The sequence below is a fragment of the Carettochelys insculpta genome, chromosome 7, assembly GCF_033958435.1.
Source record: "Carettochelys insculpta isolate YL-2023 chromosome 7, ASM3395843v1, whole genome shotgun sequence".
Lineage (NCBI taxonomy): Eukaryota > Metazoa > Chordata > Testudines > Carettochelyidae > Carettochelys > Carettochelys insculpta.
Genome location: NC_134143.1, coordinates 51631293 through 51656249, shown reverse-complemented (window position 1 = coordinate 51656249; position 24957 = coordinate 51631293). Strand labels below are relative to the sequence as shown.

Here is a 24957-nt window from a genome sequence, read left to right as displayed (position 1 = left end):
TAAATGAGGTGGGATCTCACCTGCATTTTTTGAGGCTAGTAAAAAGTATTTGGCTATGGAGATGCTGGTTTCACAATGTCCTTTCTCTTCACCCAGGAGAATTTTGTGATGCAAACTGCTGTCAGTAGGCCAAACACGCTGGCTCATGATTCTAGGTGGTCATGCATTGCTAAGTAAACAAGGGCAATGGATACATTTCCTCTACATAGTCAAATTGTGCATTCTTTGCCTGACTGATACACAGCCTGCAGTATATTATTGACTTTATAATTTATTATAGGTTTTTAAATGGTGTGTTAAATATTAATCAACTGAAGACAGTAGTTCGGTAATAAGGTGTTCACTTGATGTGATACAGACAGAGATCATATAATTTTCTGTAAAATTCTGGGTGCTTTGGAGAGAGTTTAAAAAGGAGGATTTTCTGTTGTTAATGCCATATACATTTTTCAGTGTTAAATGTTTTATGTCTAAGTGGATCAAGGAAACATATTATATTATACACATATGTGTGGTGTATATATTGAAAATTTGTTAATCCATCACCATCCAGTTTCTGCACCTTTACTCTCCCCTGCTGTCCTCTGTTTGTTAGCTTATAGCAGGGCTTCAAAGAAAACCTGCAGCAGCTGTCAACCCTGCTCTGTTCAGCTGTATGTAGGTGGTCTGTGCTTAGCTATTTATTCTTTGTATTCTTGTAACAGCCAAAGTGCTCAATGTGTATGGCCAGTAGCAGCTTCCTCTCTGAAATCTAGTTACAGCCCAGCACAAAGCAGAGAGATGGAAGAAGTACGGAGAGAGGAAGGAGCATTAGATGTTGGGGGATGAGGTGAGAGAGGGACTGTAAAGTTAGAAGAGGAAAGCAGAAAGAGTGCATGGAAAGGTACTAAATGGGGAAAGAAAGCAAGAGGAGTAGGAAAGCAAGGGACAGGACAGCAAGAGAGAAGAAAGAAGATGTCACTTTGGGTGTGTCTACACTTGCATTCCTCTTTCGAAACAGGCATGCAAATGAGGTAAATAAAATGCAAATGATGTATACATTTGCTTATTTGGTGCCTCATTTGCATATCCTGATTTTGAAAGAGCTTCTTTCGAAAGAAGAAAGCCAGTTTAGATGCTGCTCTTTCGAAAGTAAACCCCATCTTCAAAAGACTCCTTCTTCCCATTAAATAAATGGAAGAAGGATTCTTTCGAAGATGGGTTTACTTTTGAAAGAGCAGCATCTACACGTAAGCGCCCTTTCGAAAGGGCAAAAATCGAAGTTTGGCTTCGAAAAAGCAGCCATCGAAATAGAGCACCCGCCACCATTTTTCAGGTCAGCATTCCAATCCGCTCTTTCGAAGTGCCACCCTGGTCTTTCGAAAGACAGCATCCACACGGCTCCAAGCTCTCTTTCAAAAGAAGGGAGGCAGGAAACGCCGCGGACAGGGTCCCATGGCTGACAAGCCCTTCCGGGGCCACAGCCAGCTGCCTCCTTTAAAGGGCCCCTCCCTCCGCCCTCCCCTCCACACAAGCCAAGTGCTGCCCAGCCTGTTCGTGCCCGGCAGAGCCCACTCATGCCCATGGAAGCCCAGCAACAGCTCCTGCAGGTGGACGCCCTCATTATGGACGCCCCGCTGGCAGTGCTGTGCACCACCGCCGCAGCTGCACCTGAGCGCGTCGGGTGGCTGCAAGCTCCCCCCGGGGCCATGGGGCTCCCCCCCAGTGCACCGCCGGGCACCCCCGCAGGGGTCCCGATGCCTCTGGACCCACCCCAGCAGCACTGACTGGTGGGAGTGCGTGGTGCTGGAGGAGCGGGGTGAGGAAAGGTGGCTGCGGAACTTCCGCATGTTGAGGCAGACCTTTGAGGAGATCTGCCACTGGCTCGCCCCCGCACTCCGGCACCACGACACCTGCATGTGGCCAACCCTCACTGTGGAGAAACAGGTTGCAGTCGCCATCTGGAAGCTGGCCACCCCGGACTCCTATCGCTCTGTGGGACAGCAGTTCAGGGTGGGCAAGGCCACCGTCAGGGCTGTCCTTATGGAGGTAAGGGGGGGTGGGGGGGCTGGGGCAAGGGGAACCCTCCCCTGCACAGGCCAGGGGCCGAACGGGAGGGGGCAGAATGGGTCTGAGGCCATGGCCGCCACACCTGCACTAGAGTACGTGTCCCCCTTCCCCCTCTGCAGGTTGTCAGGGCCATCAACATAATGCTGCCCCATAGGGTCGTCCGCCTGGGGGATGTGGACAACACCATTGCCGGCTTCCAGGACCTGGGCTTCCTGAACTGCATCGGCGCTTTGGACGGCACACATATCCCCATCCGCGCCCTGCCACACAGTGCCAGCCAGTACATCAACAGGAAGAGCTACCATTTGGTGGTGCTGCAGGCCCTGGTGGACGCGAGGGGCCGGTTCACCGACCTCTATGTGGGTTGGGCCAGCCGCACCCACGATGCCCAGGTCTTCCGGAACTCCAGCCTCTGCCGCTGCATGCGGGCCGGCACCTTCGTCCCCCAGAGGGAGATCCCCCTGGTAGAGGATGTCACCATGCCACTCTGCATGGTGGCAGATGCGGCGTACCCACTGCAGCTGTGGCTCATGAGGCCCTACGCGGGACACCTCAACCCCACCCGGGAGTTGTTCAATGAGCGCCTCAACCACTCCCACAACGTGGTGGAGCTGGCCTTCGGGCGTCTAAAGGTGCGCTGGAGGTGTCTCCTCATCCGGCTGGAGGTCGGGGTCCCCAACGTGTTCTCCACAACATGGTGGAGGGAAAGGGGGACACCTATGTCCCGGGGGGGGCCCTCCGGCTGGTGCTGTCTATGAGCAGCCGGGCGCCGCCCCCATCCGTCAGGCCCACCGGGACGGCCACCACATCCAGGAGGCCCTCAGGCAGGCCTTTACCGATGGCCACCTCTGACCTGCATGCATGCCCACATCCCATGCACATCCATCACCCACCATTCCTGCCACCCCCATCCCCACCCCCACCAGCACTGCACCCGCACATCCACCACCCACCGAGGAGCACAGCACGGAGTGGTGAATAATAAAGAAATGTTTATATAACTTGGGTGTTTGGAATAATAAGTACAGGGGGAGACCTAACTTGGAGGGAGGAACCTAACTTGGAGGGGGCTGGGGGGAATCTAACTCGGAGGGGGGTGGGGGGAACCAACTTGGAGGGGGGTGGGGGGAACCTAACTCGGAGGGGGGTGGAGGGAACCAACTTGGAGGGGGGCGAAGTACTCATTGCGGGGCAGGGGTGGTGGGCCACAAACCACGTCGGCCCCTGGAGCCCCTGCCCCCCTGGGTGTGGGGTCCCCGGTATGGGGGGGAGGGTGCCGGTATCATCAGCAAATATTGCCGGTGTGTGGGCCTGGTGAGGGCAGAGGGGGCAGGCTCAGTGGGGGCGGCGGGGGCAGGGCCAGCAGGAGGAGTCTCCAGGGGGGCCAGGAGGTGGACCATAGTGGCTGTGTGCTCCCGCACAGCCTGGCTAACACCCTGGAGCGTGCCTAGCATCCTGTCCCAGGCCATCCTCCGCCACTCCATATCTGCCCAGGCGAGCTGGAGGTGCTCCTCAGCCACATCAGCCTGACGCTGGCTGGCCTGGTCTTCCTCGGCCCGGCGTAGGGTCCTCCGGCCATGGCCCCAACAGCGCCCTGCCTGGGGTGGCATCTGAACGGCTGCAGCTGGTGCGCTCTCTGGCATGATAGATGGTGCAGGCTCTCCCGGCCTCCGGATGGTGTGGCTGTGTGGAGAGGAGGAGAGCATGTCAGTAGTGTGCCCTGGACGGAGGGGACCCAGCTGTGGCCTACTCGCCCGAGCACACCCCATGGGACCCCCGCCCCCACAAGGGACAATGACCCCCCAGGGAGCTCCAACTCACTGCCCCCCCCAGGGACCAGGCCTCCCAGCCTGGGTGTGATTCCAGGGGTCTTGCCCGCTGGTGGCCCTTCCCAACCTGCGGTATGCGGGCCCTGGGCGCCTTCCAGCACCAACCAGCTGCCACCCCTGCGTGGCTTATGGCACTGTCCACTGAGGGCAGGTGCTGGGCATCACTGGTGCGCCACCGCGGGGTGCCGCATCCCATGTGTACTGTCTGGGACCACCGGTCCCATGTGCGGGGGCCTAGCCCTTGCATCGCCCCCACCCTTAGAGTAGGTGTGCGCCTCTCCCTGTACGTACCAGAGGGTCCCTCGGGGATGGCCGGCCCTCAGTCGCCTGGCTGGAGGAGCGGGAGGGGATGAGGACGGTCAGCTCCCCCTCTTCGCTTGACCAGTCGGTGGTCCCCTTGCCCTCCTGGGTCCCCAGTGCAGGCTGCTCCTTCACCTCCTCTGCCTGCAGTTCCTCCCTGGAGGTGTCCAGAAAGGCCATGGGGAGGGGGGAACTCTCCTGGGGCCTCAATATGCTCTGGAGCTCCCGGTAGAAGGGGCAGGTTGCTGGACCTGCCCCGGAGCATCTGGCCTGGTCCCTGGCCCGGGCATATCCCTGGCACAGCTGCTTCACCTTGGAGCGTACCAGGTCTGGGGTACGCTCTGGGTGGCCCCTGGTGCGGAGGCCTGTTGCCAGGCGGCCAAAGGCTGCGGCATTCCGCCGCTTGACCCCCATGTGGCGGAGGACCTCCAGAGACCGAGGAGGTCCCAGAGCTCCCACTCCATCCAGGAGGGGGCTCATTTTTTTTCTCCCCTTGGGAGCCCTGGAAGGCTGGAGAGGGCTTGGAGGGGGGGCCTGGAGCTCACGGGGCGGGGGTCTGGCTGCTGGCCATGGCTGGAGCATGCAGCTGGAGCTTGTGTGCACACTGCTCGTAGCACGCTTTCAGCTTCCTGCCATGGGTTTTCTGTGTGCGTGCAGCTTTAAGGCAGATGAGCACAGGGACCATAGAGTCCTGCTGCTGCCGGCTGGAGCGGCCCCGCGCTCCAGCTGATTGGTGCCATGGCAGACCTGTATGTCGAAAGAGTGGGCTGTGGAGCGTGTCTACACGTGTACTCTTTCAATTTATTATTTCAAAAGGGAGAGATCTTCCTGAAACAGGATCAGGGTTCGGATTTCGATTTCCAAGCCCCGTACTTTCGATTTTCTTTCGAAAGACAGGTTTATGCGTGTAGACGCTCCTCCCACTCTTTTGAAAAAGGGCCTCTTTTTTTGAAGTTTTTTGCACGTGTAGACGCACCTTGACTTTCTTCTTTTGAAAGAAGCTCTTTCAAAATTAGAATATGCAAACGAAGTGATTGATATGCAAAATTATATCTCATTTGCATTTTTGATTTACCTCATTTGCATACCTCTTTCAAAAGAGGAATGCAAGTGTAGACACACCCTTTGTGAGGCAAACCCCCAGCCGTACCAGGGCTGCTCACTCAGCTGCAGTGACCCAGCCTTCCCACGGAGCCTGAGTGATTCAGCCCTCAGGCATGCTGCAGCAGCCTCCCCCTGAACCTGGCCTGGGTCACTGACCCTGGCAGAGAGGCAGTTTTCGTCTATGTCGGGGCAACCATATCTCCCTGTCCCAAATACAGGACAGGGAGATATGGCAGGAGGAGTGGCTCAGGGAAATGACTCCCACCAGCAGCTGCTGTTGGATAAGATCAGCAGGAGAAGGGCCCAAATATGGGACAATTAGTCTCTTTTAAAAAATAAGTTGGGATGCCTTTCTGGCATCCCAAATACAGGATCGTCCTGCCTAATACAGGATAGATGGTCACCTTGTCTATGCAATAACACAGGAACCTTCCTGATTCCTTGCGGTGCTACAGATTCCCTAGGCTTATAACCTCTTTCTGATCCATTTCCTGTTCCTTCCCCATCCTTGCTGGACTCTTGTTCCAATGTCCTCCAGCCTTATCCATGTTCTAAGCAAGGGCGAGCAAACTTTTTAGTCTGGGCCCCACTTTTCATCCCTGCAATTAGCAGCCCCACCCCACACCTAAGCCTGTCTAATGTGCTCCAAACTGACGGAAATTTTGGTTATGTTCATATGAAAAAAAAAACCCTTTCGACACGTGTAAGAAATAAGTCTGTACAATGGAAAAGTTTTATTAATCAGTATACAAATTTCACACTCCCCAAGGGGCCTACCACCCACTTTACCCCCCCCCCCAGTGTTTCTTAAGATTTTTAACATACCCCTTTGAAAATTAAAGTTACCCCTAGACTTCTCTTGCATACCCCTAAAAGTATGTGTACCACTGGTTGAGAAACTTGGTCCTAAAGTAAGCTGAGGCCTTGAAACAAGTGCCACTCAACCTTTCCAGATTACTGTACCCTTTTCCTGAGTGAGACTTGTTTTGCATACCACCAAGTTACACCTCACTTAAAAACTACTTACTTAAAAATAATGCAAAAACATCACCAAAGACTACTGCTGAAATCTTGCTGACTTTCTACCATCTTATCAAATAAATGAATTGTACTTACATTTCCGTATAAGCAGTAAAAACAGTAGAAGCAGTAGAAACGAGTTATAGTCAGAATGATCTTTTAGAGTGTACTGACTTTACTGGTGTGTTTGTTTTTTTTTAATGTAGCCTGCTGTAAAACTAGGCTAATATCTAGATGAGTTCATGTACCTCCTGAAGACCCCAGTGTACCCCCAAGTGTACACATACCCGTGGCTGAGGGACACTGCTCTAATCTGAGTTTCCCCAATCCTGTGGACTATGCCATACCCAGTAGGAAATCTGAGCAGAGATACTTTACCCAAATAAGCCAGTAATGCTACCTAAAATTTCTTATGTGATTCTTTTAACAAAGCTGCTTCCTTTCTGAAAAAGTCTTGGAGAACTGGGGTCTTTCTTAATAGACTAACTATGTTAGAGTGGCTTGAAAGACATTAACAAAGTCTGTAACTTCTCACCAAGCTGCATACTTCAGTTTTTATATTCGTTATAATCATTTTATGGAAGTCTCTAATATTGTATTCAGAATAAATGTGTTTCAGGTGAAAGTACCATTTTACATTGTGTTTAGAATAGTACTTAAAAAAAACCCACTGCCTTTAAAAAAAACTGAAAACGTTGAATCTACTGTTTTGGGTGCTTGTTTCAGCTGTCTTGAAAGAAGAGAGAAGCCCAGTCCCGCTTGCTGTTATACAAAGATTTAATCAGTAGCTACATTTTACACCAAACCCAATGCTCACAACCTCCTATCACTGAAGTCCTCTCCTTGGTAAGCAGTTTGTCAGGCTTGTGGATCTTGATCCATCAGACATGATGCCCTTTGACATGGTCATTCAGTCCTGCCTTCTCAAAGCTCCTCAACTTCAGAGACCCTGAGCTCAAACTAACTCTCTTGATTTGTCTCCTTCTTCCTTCCATTTCCCAATGTTTGGGAACCCAGGCTGAAAGGTTTGGGAGGCCCTTCTCATGAAGCTAATTGCTTTCCACCTTTTTGCGGGAGCCTGGGGGCTCTTACATTTTGTTAAGATACATAAGGATTCTGTCCAGAGGACACATGGTAAAATTGATGGTTCCATTTCGGGAAGTTTAATTGTCTACTAAGTTATTGAAGTAGTTCATCTGAAATCAAATGTTGAACTAGCACTACTGGGAATGTGAGAGATTACTTTCATAGCTGTTTTATGGTTTAAAGCAATTGCTCTTTGGCTTTCTTTGGTTGATGCTTTGCTTGCTACTTCAGAAAAGCCAGTGTAATATGAAAATTTTACTTTCTTTTTTAAACTTGCAAACTATGTGGAAACAGCACCCTCCCTGTCCCATCCTTACAAAAGCCCTCAAACAGGGATGAGCAAACTTTTTACATCAGGACCCACTTTTCGTCTCCACAGGGTTCCCCAAACTGTCTAATGTAATCCAAATAGATGGAATTTCAGTTATGTTCATATATTAAAAAAAAAAACAAAAAACATTTTGGCACAAGAAAATATGTAGAATGTAAAAACTTTATTAATTGGCATACAACTGTGAATACACAAACATAAAAACAGTAACAGATTTCAGTGTTTAATGAGATGCATGAGCCTGACACCTACCAGCCAATTGGGCTGGCCCCCTATCCCACCTTATGAAATTTCACGTCCCCCCCAATGAGGCCCACCCCCTACTTTGCACACCCCTCCCCTAGAATGTCTGCATACTCTTAAGTGTATATGCCTGGCTGCCAATATATGTCACTAGTAAGTGGGGATCCACCTCTCACAGGAGATGTGTCAGAAAAGTTTATTGTGCTCTAAAATCCTCCCTATATTGGCTGTCGAGTGCTTTATGTGCTCAGTAGAGAGCTTGAAATGAGTTTACTAAGCCAGGGAATTTACTGGAGAATCCCTGGAAAATCACAGTTGCGTGAAACTTGGTGTGTGATGGGTTGGAGGCTGGAGGGATACAAAGGGGGATTCTGTACTCGAGTCTTCAGAGGAGAACAGCTATAAGGCTGAAGCTCAGGCTTATTGGGAAGAAGGGAGAATACATCGGGGTAACGCCAAACCCCTTCTAATGGTGTTTGCAAAAAAACCATAGTTTGCCTGATACCGGCAGTCAGGTGGGGCAGTGAAAGAGGCCATCACACGGAGGGCAGACAATGTCAGAGTTCAATTCTTTTCCCTATATCCCAGGTTCTTTCTCCGTTCAGAAACTGTCACTCCAAAATCCTATAATCCACCATTCTAGAGTTCTCTGTATATTGGGCTTGCTGGATGGTCAAGTAAACCACGAAAAATTGCTTTCTGTGTGAACAAGAAGTCCTGTGGCACGTTACAGACTAACAGATATTTTGGAGCATAAGCTTTCGTGGATAAAGACCTGCTTCATCAGATCTGATGGAGTGGGTCTTTGCCCATGAAAGCCTATGCTTATGCTCCAAAATATCTGTTAGTCTATACGGTTCCCCAGGACTTCTTGATGTTCTCAAAGATACAGACTAACATGGCTACCTCTCTGATACTTGCTTTCTATGTGTTTTTCACACCCGTGCCAGCTAAACATTGTGTTTAAAGAGTGTGGAACTAAATAGCTCTCTGTTCCCTTTCCTCTTCCAGATCTGTTTGACAGTCCTATTTCTTTGTCTACACACTGTCACCATCTCCCTTTACTAAAAATTAGAAAGATTGCAGATTGATCCATCTGGGAGGTCAGATGATTGCCCACTCTCTGTCACCAGTGTAAAGATCAGGCTTCAGACCTTTCTTGTCCCCAGTGGCATATCAAGTAGGCTTCCCAGGTGGGCAGCGGCTCTGCTGTAATGAAGAAGGGGGTGCAAAGTTGGCACCAACAATTTGCTTCTGTATCTTTACTTTACAGTTAGAGCGGTTTGTGCTGGTTCACAGTACCACTGAAAGTCTCTGAGGAAAAGTAGCGTAAGTTGATGCTTAAAAATAAAATCCAGATATTTGTACATAATGCAAATTATGCAGGTGCAAAATCTACTACTTTTCAGATAGGGAGTATAAAATCTAAACTGCCAAGAGACATCTGATATAAATGCATAATGAATAAATAAACTTCAGAGGTTATAAATTCTATTCAGTAACTGGATATACTGATGATTATACTACCTCTCTGAAAATTGGATTATTAAAGTATAAATGTCAATAGATTAAATAATGTGGCCAAATCAGTAAATTAGCACAAATCAGACATTACTCCACCTTCATGGTCAGTAAAGTATGCAAGTTGATCAGCAAAATTCATAAAAATTCATCTGCCACCACATGCAGCTTGATCATCAAAGTGTGCAAAAAGCTCCACAGCTAAAGCATCCAGTAGAGCTAATAAAGTACAAAATGCAATCTGGTATAAGAAACCAAAAAAGTATGTATCTGCATTCATAAAATATTCATAAAGATAACCTATATGGGTCCAGATTTGCCCTCATTCACATGAATACGACTCCCACTGAAGTCTAAGTTATTAAGATATGAAGCAGGATCAACAAGGAAATCAACCAATTCATGTAGTAAAAACACATAGCCTAATGAAAAAAATACTGCATGATTCCTGTCAACAAAGTATGCAATATGATCAATAAAAAAGTGTAAAATGTATTTGAAAAACAAGCAGAATGCACAGCTTGATCACTAAACTGAGAACACATTTATTGAACCAGTAAAGAATATTCCTAGAATTAATTTTGCCTTATGCAAAAGTAGCATCTTATGTTAACTATAAGCAGTTGCAAACTCTGGAAGTCTAAGAAGTCAATTATTTTAATGTCATAATGGCTTCTTTTGCTGATGTGCTATGGAGATTGATTTTACCATTATCTGTTTTACTCACCTAGGCCGTGTCTACACGTGCCCCAAACTTCGAAATGGCCACGCAAATGGCCATTTTGAAGTTTACTAATGAAGCGTTGAAATGCATATTCAGCGCTTCATTAGCATGCGGGTGGCCGCGGCACTTCGAAATTGATGCGCCTCACCGCTGCGCATCTCATCCAGACGGGGCTCCTTTTTGAAAGGACGCCACCTACTTCGAAGTCCCCTTATTCCCATCAGCTCATGGGAATAAGGGGACTTCAAAGTAGGCGGTGTCCTTTCGAAAAGGAGCCCCGTCTGGACGAGATGCGTGGCGGCGAGGCGCGTCAATTTCGAAGTGCCGCGGCCACCCGCATGCTAATGAAGCGCTGAATATGCATTTCAGCGCTTCATTAGTAAACTTCTAAATGGCCATTTGCGTGGCCATTTCGAAGTTTGGGGCACGTGTAGACATAGCCCTAGTGATGTTTCTGAAAATATATATATATTCTTTGCCATCTGATGTTTTGTGGGCCTCTTGGACAGTATAGCCACTGCACCTAATTATGATTCATCAGATTAAAAAAATGTGAAATACTTCCTTCTCTGGTTGCTCCTAAATGCTGCAGTAGACATTCTAAGCTAATAATTCTTTCTGATGAGCTGGACTCCTAAGAATTCTTTGGGTTCTTGGAGGTGAGAGATTCCCTGGCTGGTCAATGGCAGTATTCTTTAATATTCACCAGCAAGAGTAAGTACCCTGGAAATGTGCATATTTTAGTATTCTAGGGAAAGCAGTAACACATTGCAAGGGTATATATAGTGCCAGAATTCATTCCAATGTTAAAATGTTTAAAATGACATTGAGCAAGGGAGATCAGCTCAAACAATGATAACAAGAATTTCTGTGGCACCTTATGAAAACAAAAAAGCCTTATGTGTATCTGACGAAGCAGATCTTTGCCCATGATAGTTTACACTCCAAACTATCTGTTAGTCTATAAGGTGCCACAGGACTTCTTGTTGTTTTTGAAGATACAGACTAACTTGGCTACCCCTCTGATACTTATCAAACAATGACATGGATGAACAAATGAATGGGAGAACAGAGACACCCTTCTGTCTTTTCATGCAAAATATTTTTTCTACTTTGGAGAAACCTGACATTTTGAAGAGATGGCATTGAAGGTTCTGTACAAGAATCAGCGCAGGAAATAGCCCTGGGCTAGACTTTCTGAGACAATTCTATAAGGAATTAAAAGTTAAGTGGACCTAGGTGGTACATTCTGTGGGATGAGGAGCTGTTGCATAAAGCTCTTTCTGGCTGGCTAAATTCTTCCACAGCTGTTACTTTCAGTACATTCTTACATGCTAGATTCCTGGGGGAATTCTGCAATTTTACTATGGCTTTAAATGCAATGATTGCACAGTTCCCCCAAGACTAATCTTAATAATTATTTACAGCACCCCAAATTGTGCTAGGTGTTTCACAGCACATTTAAGTTTCTTTCTCTGAAGAGTTGGTTTTTTCATATCTCTGCATAAATCATCTGGCTTATGCCACCAAGCTTATGTTGTGTGGAACTAGTTTTTTTCTCTTATAGAACCAATTTGTGTCTCTTTTTTGGGGGAGCCTAAAGTGATCGTCTGGTTTTATATCCCTTATAACTCAATTTGTATAATTAATTCAGGGAAGTGCTGACTTAAATCAAACTATAACCTTTAAACCAAGTATCTGTTGGAGAAAACATTGAATACAGTTGTATAATTGGACTGTTACTTGGTTAACTTAGCTAATATTTTTAAAATCTTCTTCCTCTCCCTTTTCACATATACATATAATTTGTTTTAACATTTATATTCAAAACATGATTGACAGATCTCAATTCTATACATTTATTCTCGTTTGAATGATGTGTAGTATTGTATATACTATGGAAGTCATTGGGTTTGTCTACACTACCTCTGTACTTCGAAGGAAGGATGGTAAGTAGGGTCTTCAGAATTTATTAATGAAGTGATGCGGTGCATGTGCAGCACTTCATTAAGCAAATTCCGCCCCCCTCACTGCAGCAACTTCGAAGTGTTAAACTTTGAAGTGCCAGCTCACACGTAGCCGGTACTTCAAAGTGCTCCAGGGTACTTTGAAGTCCCATTACTCCTAAAAATTTTGAAGAGCCTTTACTCCTCAAAATGAATTGTTTGATTGCACTATATAACAACAATTTAATTTTAGAAAATCTTGCTTATTGCAGAGATCTTCTGAAAGGAAAAAATAATATACTTATGAAAGAATTAAAGTCCAGTTTACCTGAGCCTCAGGTTTTTTTTTTCATCCAACAAGGCAAGAGATACCTTTTTGAATTTAGTCATTAATCAAGTGAGTTTTCATCAGCCACACGGTATCATTTTTGATCTGAAAGAGTGGCCTTTTTCAAATGTTTTCCCTCTTATTTTAGGACTTTCTGATGGAAACATTCATCATGTTCAAGAATCTCATTGGGAAGAATGTCTATCCCTTCGACTGGGTTATAATGAACATGATGCAGAATAAGTAAGTACAGAGAAAAAGCGCTGAACCTTTACTGAGATGACTATTTCATGTCTGATCTGAAACAACAGTGTTGCTTAGGAACAGTCACACACACAATGCAGCAGACAGATTTTTTTTTTATGATGCAAATAATTATTTGAAAAATTGGCTCTAGAGATTGCAGTAGACCTGTTATTGAAACAGAAGCAGTAAAGTATTGCTCTTCAGGTCCATCACAAATTGAGGGACAATTTTAATCAACGTAAACTAATAATTCTAACATGTTGTGGAGGAGGAAAATTAAACCACCATTTCAATATTAGTGGTTCATTGAATTTCCAGTGCTATTCCAGTCAGGATAAATGTGCTTGTACATCACATATTTCAGAAATAAATGGTTACTGTGTGGGGCTGAGCCTCTGCTGTGAGAGCGTTTTTGATGATGTTAATGTGCAAATAATGCATTTTCCTACATTCTAATTAAAAGGGCAGTGATTTAAAAATTGTCCCCATCAGTTTGATAATGAAGCAACAGGCTGCAAATCTTTCAAATCATGTTTTTTGCTTTGTCATTGCTTTTCTGTTTTTTAATTATTATTTAAGAGGATTATTCAGTGAAATATTTTGCATTTGACATTTTAATAAATAGTCCACATGCATTCAAGTGTCCTTCGCTGCAATTTTTTAAAACAGTATTTTGCTTCCATATTGCTTGGAGAAATATTTTGTGCTTACTGTTAGCAGTCATGGCTATAAAGTTGTCAGTTTTTACCCTATTAACCCATAAAATGTGGGTTATATTTTTGCCATAAAACCCACTGTAACTTGAGCTTTGGCAGATGAGAACTCTTCTGAAGAATGAATTTTACTATTGGTATTCAATAAAATAAAATTCAGCCATACTTGAATTTTATGGTTAGTGTCTTAGATCAAGTACATTTATTCTTCTGTAACTCAACACTGTGTTTTGAATTAGTTGTTAATATGGATTTAAAACATACTAGATTTTTTGTGTATGTCTTAAATGTGGCCCTCTATTCATAAATTCCTGCTACTCTGAGGAGTTTACTGCAAGTTTATAATACTATGCAGATATCAGTGTGAAAGCATTTGTGGTATATCCCATATCCAAAATATTTCCACTCCCCTCCCCCTGTACTTCTTTTGCTTTACCATGTTCATCATCTTTTAAAGCAGATTGAGACAGCACTGGGAAAGATTCTATTTACAGCCTATTGGTCCCACTTATAGGTCATACATATATGTCCAATCACTTGGAGAAGTGGGTCTCACCTACAAAAGCTCATGACCCAATAAAGTGGTTACTCTCCAAGGTGCCACATTACAGCTTCTTATTTGTGAAGCTGCAGGCTAACTTATGTCATACAGCAGATACCATTAAGGATTGTGAAATGCTTCTTTCCTCAAATTAACCATGATGGGGGTGATACTGAAAATGAAATACTTGCCCTGGAATTAAACCCAAATTTCCCCAGTGACAGGACCAGATGTCATGTGAATGTTAGTTTGAAGTTTTGTTTTGTATGGTTTTTGCGAATGTGTGTTTGCTACCAATTTGAAAATATAGTAGCAAAAAAGTCACTTTTTAGGAAGGTGTGTGGACATAGAATTTGTGGTTCAGCAGATTTAGCAGTCTTTTCAAGCCTGGTGTTTTTAATCTCAGACTATGGCAATTAAGTTTGAAACAGTGTGGCTGAATAAAGTTTTCCAAAAACTTAATATAGAGGTGGAATGAATGCAGTGTCTGAATAAGAATAACTCTGAAGCCACAAATGTGCAGGGGCACACAGGTAGGTGATGTATTTTAATTCTTGCCTGATCTTCTGGTATCTACAAAGTGCGGCTTATGTGAATTTTCATATACCGGACGTTATGTCTTGAAGAAGCGGAAAACCCAGCTGCACTGTCACAGTATTAGCGTATTCTGTGCTATCACTTCTGTACTTTTCAACACAGTATTTGAAGACAGTAAAGTCTAAACAATGTAGCCACAAACTTGTTCGTAGTGACATTCTGTAATGAATTCAACTCTGTAATATCTAAAGTAGTGTGGGCTCCCAGAAAAACACATATTGAAAAGAATTTCCCCTTGTAGTTGGTTTGTTTTTAACCTTATAATGGAAAAGAGTCACCAAAACAACTGGTAATATGTAACAAATCTCTCTGGCTGAAATAGCTTCCTGCCATCACTAGAAATTGAATCTGAATACACGGTGCCATGCCACTATTTAAAAAAAAAATTGAAAGTGTGCTATTCATTTTCACTAATTTATTTCTGCAGTTTTAATACTGTTGTGCTCTGGCTATATGGGCCAACTTTTCAAAGGACATCTTTTAATTGTCCCCAGAGTATTTGGAAGCACATCTGTTTCCACGCATTAAAACTCTTATAATCAGAGATACAATTTTCCAGTTTGCACATAGGAATACACTTGTGTACAGGCAAATATTGCATATATGAACAGGAACTGTTGCAAATAGTTGGGTATTATTAGAAGAACGTCTGAAAATGTGTATCTAGAAATTTTGTAATACATGTTCAGAATAATTTTACTTGTATACTGATGTGTATAAACATATCTTTGGAATTCAAGGATTAATCTCTTGTCTTCTAGTAGCCTCTCTGGTATTAGTAGCCCCTCAGTGGCAAATTACAAATAGTCCAACCATCAAGGAATGGTTCAATTCTGGGCACCACATTTCAGGAAAGATGTGGAAAAACTGGAGAAGGTCTAGAGAAGAGCAACAGGAATGATTAAAGGTCTAGAGAACATGAGGTATGAGGGAAGACTGAAAGAATTAGGTTTGTTTAGTTTAGAAAAAGAGATGACTTAAAGTGGACATGATAATGGTTTTCAAGTACCTTGAGGAGGGAGAAGAATTATTCTCTTTGGCCTCTGAGGATAGGACAAGGAACAAATGGTCTTAAACTGCAGCAAAGAAGGTTGAGATTAGACATAAGGAAAAACTTCCTAATTGTCAGGGTGCTTAGACACTGGAATAAATTATCTAGACACGTTGTAGAATCACCGTCACTGGAGATATTTAAGAGCAGGTTAGGTAGACACGTATCAGAGATGGTCTAGACGGTGCTTGCTCCTGCCAAGAGGGCAGGGAACTGGACTCGATGACCTCTCGAGGTCCTTTCCAGTTCTAGTGTTCTATGGTTCTATGAAAAGTATGGGAGATTGTGGTTGTAGAAAAATGAACACAGTAATTACATACTTTAAAAAAAAAAACATGCCAGGAAAAAAAACCCAGTACACCTCTCCATTTTTTTTTTTTAATGTTAACATTTGATACCTGGTCTGTTAAATATCTCAATATAGAGATTTCACTCAACTTAAATAAAACCACAAAAAATGTGATGTGTTGTAATGATAGTCATTCCGTAATATGTTAATGTACTTTTAAATAGAAAAGAAGGCTGCTTTCTTGTTTGTTTTGGAGTCTTCAACCTCCCCTTTTCCTCTTCGTCTTTTGCCAAATCTTCAGGAATCAAGAAGGTGAGAAAAGAATGTGTCAGTCCTCTTCATCCAGGAGGGCCTCACATCTTCACCGGAAAGCAGAAGAGGGAGTACCTCTTTGTCAGAGTTTCCCTCAAAGATATATATATGCTAAAAGGCCTTGCAGCCTTCATAGCCCAAAGAAGGGAACTCTTCACATTGTTGAAATACTTGGTGGGGACTCTTTGTCTGACCTAATACTGAAGTTAGTTAAGTTAATCTTCTTCCTATTTGACATTCCACTGTTACATCCAAGGATGACTTGGCCCTCTTGACTTCAGCGTTGCACAGGAATTACTGGTAACACCCCATCACCACAAGTTCTTTTGAATGTCTCTACTCCTCAATCCAAATTGCTCTGTATGAGTATCTGTATCATTGATCCGTCCTCTTGTTTGTTTGCTACTTCCCTCATCTTTGTATTGTCTACCAAGATCACCAGTAATAACATACTGTCTGTAACAAAATGCTACCCATTTGGAATGGACATGTAAGTAAACATCTTTCATCTATGTGTGGGATTTCTAAAAACCTAGTTGTCCAGACTCTTCTAGCTGAAAAGCAGCATGATGCTTCCCAGGGCCATCCGTAGGGAAGGTGTGGGGCTCAGGACAACCACACTTCTCCACTCCAAGTAGATTGCCCGATGTCTGGAGAGCAGAATAAGCTGTGGCCAGGTTGCTCCACTTCTAGCTGCCATAATGAAAAGGTGTGACCCAAGTGGGAGATGGTAGAGCATAATGAGTTCAGGGGCCCCGACCATTGCTGCCAGCCCGAGATCCCCCAGGCCACCCAGGGCCTGACAGATGAATTTGAAGCTAACCTCAATAGGGAACTGCCCTGTCCATAGGATAGTTGGGGTGGCTGCTGCAGGTCCACCTAAAGTGTGCCACAAACTGTCCCATGGATGAGATGGGTCTGCAGCAGCCACCCCAACTATCCTATGGACAGGGCAGTTCCCTATTGAGGGAGCAAACTTGACTAAGAAACTGACTTGACTAGGGACACCTACAAGCAGCTGACAAAGGTTTGTGATTTTGATCTACAATCTTGGTCTAGATGGATTGGTTGCAGATAACAGAAGAGTGCAGGTTTTTAACCTACTTAGAATACAGTGCCACATAGACTTAGTTTTAGGTACTCTGGGAAGTCCCACTGAAGTCAGCAGTGCCACATGGTGTAGGTTAAACTAATGCATAAGCCTTTGCAGGATCGGGACCTCAACATTTGTTTTCCTTTGGCATATGCCTTCATTGTACTTTTATTAGCTATTTTCCAGTTCAGCACTATTTTTTTTACTCAGAATTTTAACTAAATTTACATTATTCACCTTTTCACTGAAAGACCTCTCTGTAGAAGACAGTTGCTTTATATGACAGAGTTCTGCATTTGGCAGTGAACACTTGTTACTAAATGTGTTCATTTTTAAACTGTTTAGAATATAAAAATGAATCAAAATAACTTTAAGAAAAGATCTTGGAATTCTGCCATTGTTATCAGAAGCTGTTCTAAAATTATCCTATTTAAGATACTCTAACTGCTTTTAGGTTACATTTATTTTAAGGGTTGTGCATGTGGGCGTTCTGACAGGATTTAGTAGCCATGCAAGTGAGGATCAAATATTACTACTAGTCTGAGTCTAAATATAGGCACCATGTAAGTTATAGAGCAATTGTAGTATGAGTTTCCTTCCTGTACTTTGTAAGTGAATTCTGGTGGAGACCTGCAACACTATTGCTGTTTGTGATACAATTGTTTCTGTGATATACAGCCAGGTATATTGAATAGGGCCGTCACGTTGGTTAACTCTCCTGTGATGTTCGGGAACAGGGACTAGGCGAGAAGAACATAAGAATGGTCTGTCTCTGTATAGCCAGTGGTCCCTCTGGACCAGTATCCCATCTTCTGACAAGCACCAATGTTTCGTGCTTCAGAAGGGGTGAACAGAATGGGGCAATTATCTGGTGATGCATCCCCTGTCACTCACTCACTGTTTCTGGCAGTCAGAGGCTTGGAGCACCCAGAACATGGGGTTATTATCGCTGACTGTTCTTGACTAATTGCTTATGAGAAGCGTATCCTTCATGAAATTATCTAATTCTTTCTTAACTTAGTTTTGCGTTTGGCTTCACAACATCCCCTGGTAACAAGTTTCAGGTAGGCTCTGCTTTACGGAAAAAGTGGTTCCTTCTGTTTGTTTTAAACAAGCACTTCCTGTTGATTTTCATTTTGTTTGTTGATCATTGTAATCTGTGACTGATTTTTAACTTGAATTTTTCACTCCATAAATCAGAAGCTATTGATTTAATCAACAGTGCATGTTATAAGTGCACAATTGATAGCACTTGAAATAGAAGCCCATTTTCCACAAAACAGACATTCTAATGTTATCTCTAATGCCAGTTTCCCCACAAGATTCTACACACAAGGCACAACTCAGACTTGGAAGGACCATTTCTATAGATGAAAGGGTAGTTCTGGCTCCGTGTTCATTTAATCCTTGAACTTTCTGTTGACAGTGGTAACCCCCATACCAATAGCCATGGAGGTTTTGTTTCCTCTGTTCAATAAGTTTGGTGATATGAGTCCTACATCTAGTGGGCAGATGTCCACATCATGAAAATCACCACCACACTTGAAATCCTTTGTTGGCAGGCTTACCACTGAGAAAAACGATAGGAATGGATCCGGAAGACAAGCTTCTTGTGTTTAAACATTGTTCTTGGAGATGAGGTCACGTTGGCAAGATGAAGTGCAGAATTTTTTTCCTATTAGATACTACCAGATCTTTATCTCTTCTGCTAATAAATGGAGTTGTTCATTTTTCCATTGCTGACAATCCAGCACTTTCATGAGATTTTTATTTCTGTTTAAAAAAACAAAACCCCCATAAAAACAAAAGAGAGAAGAGGTTCTGCTAAACATACAGCACTCTTGGGCTTGAGGACTTTCTGTTCATCTTTGGGAGCATGCAACCAACTGATACTCTATTCTGTTGTTAAGTGGTACTTCATTTATATGAGAAATTTAATCAAATGTCCTCTATATTTTACACACAACATCAAAAATGTATAAACATTCCACAACACTGAATACATTGTCTCTGGGGTCATTGTCAAGGTCTCCTACTCAGTCTGTATTTTGTCCAGTGTTACTCCTATATTCTTCTCCTCTCCCTCATCCAAAAGAAATCAAACTAGGAAAAGAAATACCTTGAAAGATACAGCTTAAAGATAATGTACAGTATGACCATCAGCAAATGCACACATTTCACAAATTCATTTTGTAGTAGCAGGCATAGTTTGTGCATATTGCTTTATTTTGGTTGTTTGAAACTGTCAGTGAAATGATGGGTGTGTGTTACTACACGGTTGTCAGATCAGCATCTGTCAAACTGTAATGTAATTTGAGAGAAATGTCTGCTGTATATGTATCTGTCACCATTTTGGAAACTTTGCAACACAGTGTCTCCTTCTGAAGAAAACAAGCTGGTCTTAACCTTAAAGTTAATAGTACAATACTCACTTAAATTGCTTTAGTGAATTACGCCCATTGACAACACACAGCCAAATAAAAATCCCTTTTTTAAAAAAAAATAAACATGTATTCTTTTGGTAGACATTGGCTCTGCTATGTGTTGAAAACATGTGGGTTTCTATAAAGGAATGAAAACAACTTTTTGATATTATAAAATAGCTACAAATTCTAAAAGTGTGTCAGTTACAAGTTCAGTTCAGTTACAACATGTAGGCTGTGTCTACACTACAAAAATAACTTTGAAGTTGCTTACTTTGAAGTAAGCAACTTCGAAGTTGAATGTGTACACACACCCTACTTTGAAGTTAGACTTCAAAGTAGGGCAGTACTCCATTCCCAGGAATGGAGTACGGACTTTGAAGTTGGGCTCCCTACTTTGAAGTAAGGGAAAATGTGTGTAGACTCTCTGATGGCTACTTTGAAGTAGTTCCTAGTGTAGAACACCCATAGTCTATTTACTGATGTGAAGTAGTAACTCTTTCACATTTCTAAACAAGATATTGTGATATATAAACAATTATTATATGCAATAATGTACTGGATTTAGTTTTGAGTCTGGACAGTAGAGTAGCTTTGGGCAGAAAAAGTGACATCAGTATTGATGTCTTGTTATATTTATTGCATCATACTTCTTTTATACCCTTGCTAAGGCTGCCCTGCTGTGGGGAATGGGAACATTCTGAGGTGAGAATGGGATAGGACCTATTGATATTAGGTATTCTGTGATTTTTCTGAATATTATGTTTTCCATATGCACAAAGGGGAAAACTCTAATTACAGTCCAGGATATAATTTTCAGAAGTGTATACATGAGTTGGGAGCCATGTTTCAAAAATTATGTAGGCACTTAGAATCTTAATCTTCACTTACAATACAAAGCATGGAGGAGTTATTGATAAGCTACAGTAATGTATCACTGGGCTACATTTCTGTATGTTTAAGGGAATTCTTTTCTTCTTTGAAGGTAGTTGCATAATGATTTGACCTTTTCAGTAAAGACTTTGCAGGATGTTTTTACTTAATACAGTACCTGTCAAATTAACTAGAACTTAAATTCAATTGAACATACCAGTTATGTTTTAAAATACAATTACTTTTCTTACTCTGTAGCATGTACTTATACCTCGCAGGACAGCACTTTGACAGAATGCTCTTTTCAGTTGGAGGTATTTCCACTGTAAGGGATAAACAGTACATTTTACACAGTGGGTTATTTTAGCTGAACCATTCTGGATTAGAGCTGTCTTTTGCTTGACATTGGTATCATATTGACAATGACAGTGCATGTGAGTATTTAGGGACAATTGGTTTTTTTTGGCACCCTAGAAAACCATTACATGTAATGGCTCTGTTTTCCATCTTATCTGTCTCCTTGGTATCTGATTACCTGCAGAAGTACAGAAGTTCTATAACAAGCTCTTGAATCAATGAAGTTGAGCTTGCCAGTACAGATGAGATTTTTTTAAAAGAGTACTATTGCTTTACTGATTAAGCCTGACCATCTTATTTTCTTCCTTTATTCATTGCTTCTAGTGGATAAACATAAAAGATGATAGCTAATTTTGTAGGACTTGCAGTTGTCAAATTTAATTATTGTTGTACAGTGCTAGTGCCACAGTGTATTTCGAAAGCTTTAGGGGTTTCATAATGGCAGGGGCATGGAGACACATGGAGAGAGGTTGGGACCACTGATTCCCACTTAAAATAGGAAGCGAGGTCTAAGAAATGTAGTACGTGCCTCAAAAATATCAGCACAGAGTGTCATTATTTGTTCATATGAGCTACGTCGAAATAAGCTATTTCGATGAATAATGTCTACACGTCCTCCAGGGCTGGTGCCGTCAACGTTCAACATCGACGATGGGCAGCACTACATCAAAGTAGGCGCTGCAGGGGAGCGTCTACACACCAAAGCGGCCCACATCGAAATAAGGGTGCCAGGAACAGCTGCAGACAGGGTCACAGGGCCGACTCAACAGCAAGCCACTCCCTTAAAGGGCCCCTCCCAGACACACTTGCACTAAACAGCACAAGATCCACAGAGCTGACAACTGGTTGCAGACCCTGTGCATGCAGCATGGATCCCCAGCTGCAGCAGCAGCAGCCAGAAGACCTGGGCTAAGGGCTGCTGCACACGGTGACCATAGAGCCCCGCAGGGGCTGGAGAGAGTGTCTCTCAACCCCTCAGCCGATGGCCGCCATGGCGGACCCCACTATTTCGATGTTGCAGGATGCGGATTGGCTACTCATGCCCTACTTCAACGTCGAAGTAGGGCACTATTCCCATCTCCTCATGAGGATAGCAACTTCAACGTCTTGCCGCCTTGCGTCGATGTCAACTTCAAAATAGCGCTCGCCACATGTAGACGTGGCAGGAGCTATTTCGAAGTTTGCGCAGCTACTTCGAAGTAGCCGGCACGTGTAGGCGCGGCTATGCATAGCTTCACTATTCCTTAGTAATTAATGCTCTTTGGATGTGCATGTCTTGTCTTTAGATATTTCAACCTATTGTATGCAATGGGATTACATTTAGTTGATAAATTGGATATTATTTTGAAATCAGAATTTAAAAACATTATTGGAGATTGAGATGCATGCCTCCACTTTCTGGTAGTAAAGACAAGTTTGCAGGAACAATCTGTATTGTACTGAGGGTTGATCCCATTGAACCCACTGTAATGCCTGTATATGGTGGGAATCACTTCAAGCCAATGTGCATGACAGCACCCTGATACCTTTAATTCCAGCTCCTATAAGTAAAGGCATAGAAAGAATCAAACTTGTGATCACTTATAAAAGCTTTCCACATTTTTGAAAACAAGTAAATAATACATAATAAGTAAAATCAGACTGTATTTTAATCTACACTTGCTGGTGTTTGTGCCGTCTTGCAAAACATTAACTAACAAGGGCAGTCTCAGAGATGAAGCTGAAAATATCTTTGTTATCTTCCTCCAAGAGCGATGGAAGACCTAATCTCTTCAAGACTTTTTTAATACTTAATGTATCCTGTGAAGCATGACAATTGTAAAGAGATTTATAAGATTATAGTGTTATATAGTGCAGTGAACTTCCCATGCAAACCCTTTTCTTAATTCATATGGTAGTTCTTGTGACTTCACTGCTGGGTGAGCTGCAGTGCTAACAGTTTGCGCTGCTGGTCATTATATTGAATGCATTTCACCGGCTTCTGTAATGCTTATTCCGCCAAAACACTAATGGGTAAATTAAGAGCCAGGTCACTGTTTGTAAATGGAAGGGCAAGAAGAATCTGCAAGGATATATTTTTCCTCTATCCTTAACCCATTTTGCAGTTGAGAAATTATTTCTAAGGGAAAAATAGGACATACTGTCTAAGCAGAATCAGTTTAAAAATACATACCAACTTCACTCAATACTGATCTATTCAGCAAAATAAGACAAGCTCACACTATTGTAAAAATCTGTTACTTTTACTTTCTTTTCTCCAAGGTGGCTTTTTGAATCATCATCCGAAGAGTCTAGTGATCACAGATTTTTGTTTAACAGAATCCAAAGTGGAGTAAAACTAAAAACAGGATTTTGTCTATTTCTGCCTTTATTTTTTGAAAACTTTCACATATATTTGCAGCTCCAGCTCATGCCCCCTGCGCATCCCAGTGCTGCTCCACCACTTTACTTGAAGTAGTGATAAGAAACACCAAACACGTGGTTTATATCAGCATCACTCTCACTATAAAAATTGTTCCAGCATCGCTATATTCAGTTGAGAATATAATTATTTTTTAAAAGAAATTCAAAACAGTGTCTTTCAAAGCTATAGGACAAATCTGAAATATTATTTGAGCATCCAGTAAGGTATTATGTTGCATGGATAAAACTATTCAAGTGACATCTGTATGATCAGTGAAAAATTAAAATTTATATATTTTATTGGAGATGTTGTTTTTTTCCAGTATTTAAACATTGACCTGAAACTAATATGTGACTAGTTGCACTAGAAGTAGTACAAAACTAACCAATGCATTTGTTGTTCGTTCCGCTTTATGTATTTTTTCTTTTGGTTGATGAATGGTCCAATTGAAAAAGGAAGTCCAGATAGTCTAAATTTAGTAGGAAGATTGAAATATTTTCTTCTTATTTTTATTACTCTGACTCACAGTAGAATTTATGTTATTTTAGGTGATAGGAGCACATAGCATGTAGTACTTACGTAAAAATGGATACCTCAGTGGAGGATTCATTTTCAGCTTTGTTTCCTAATACTCAGAATTCCCTCTTTCCTAGCTTCAGAACTAGATTGGCCATCATAATATTTTTTTTGATTTTACACCAACAGAATACCAGGGGATCCTAAAGCATGTGTCTCACTTCCTGTTAGTTGACTAGCTGTGAATTTGAGTGAAAATCCATCTAGTTGCATTAGCTGTGTCTGACTGATTTCAGTGTTGTTAAAACACAGATTGTTGAGGGTTTGGTCTACTGTTTCTTCTTAAATGAAAGATTTACGCTTCCTAGCTATATATAAAATTGAGACAGGGCAAAATGTAAAAATGTGAATGCACATTTTTAACAGTATATGTATGTAAGATGAAGCTAAATATGTATATTTCATTTTTTTTTCATTGCATTAAGACACTTCAGGACATGTATCTGCTATATGATGCTGCCATACCTCTTGCAGCATGAAGGCACTCATGCTCTATAATGCACCTGAGATACGGTCATATCCTGCTGTGACATGTATCCTGTTATATCTACGTCTTAATTTTACTTTGCTTGGCTCCTCATATCCACTTTTTGTGCCAGATCAGTTGCTCTGCCCACCACATTCCTTGAGCCTGCCCTAAAGGGCATTCATTCTGTTCTAGCAGCTGATGAAATGGTGAAGCAACTGTATTACACTGAAGAACAGAGAGCTCCCTAACATGCTGCCAGCAAATGAAACTGACTAATAGCACCATCGTCATAGGAATTGGCAGACTGCGCTTGCAGAGATTACTGTCTTAAGTTTTGAAGGATTCCCAAATTAGCACTATGCATGCTTGTCTGTTTACACTATACTCAATGTCAGAGTAGGCAGTAATAATGAAAGATGAATATATGTAACTTGTACAAAACCAATTTCATAAATTTAATCAGAAAAATAAATGATGCCTATAGTATTATGCACCAAACTCTTCTCCAGTGAGTATTTTAACAGGTCTTTCT

At 42.6% G+C, this 24957-nt stretch overlaps 1 protein-coding gene across 4 annotated transcripts in view; it reads left to right on the top strand.

Moving 5' to 3' along the window:
- The window catches only part of DOCK1 (dedicator of cytokinesis 1), a 620618-nt gene that overhangs the window by 339672 nt on the left and 255989 nt on the right, over positions 1–24957 (top strand). For all 4 annotated transcript variants that reach the window (XM_075000462.1, XM_075000464.1, XM_075000465.1 and 1 more), the window contains one exon: positions 12630–12724. In XM_075000462.1, coding sequence (XP_074856563.1) covers positions 12630–12724 — 95 coding nt within the window. The remainder of the gene's footprint in view (positions 1–12629; positions 12725–24957) is intronic.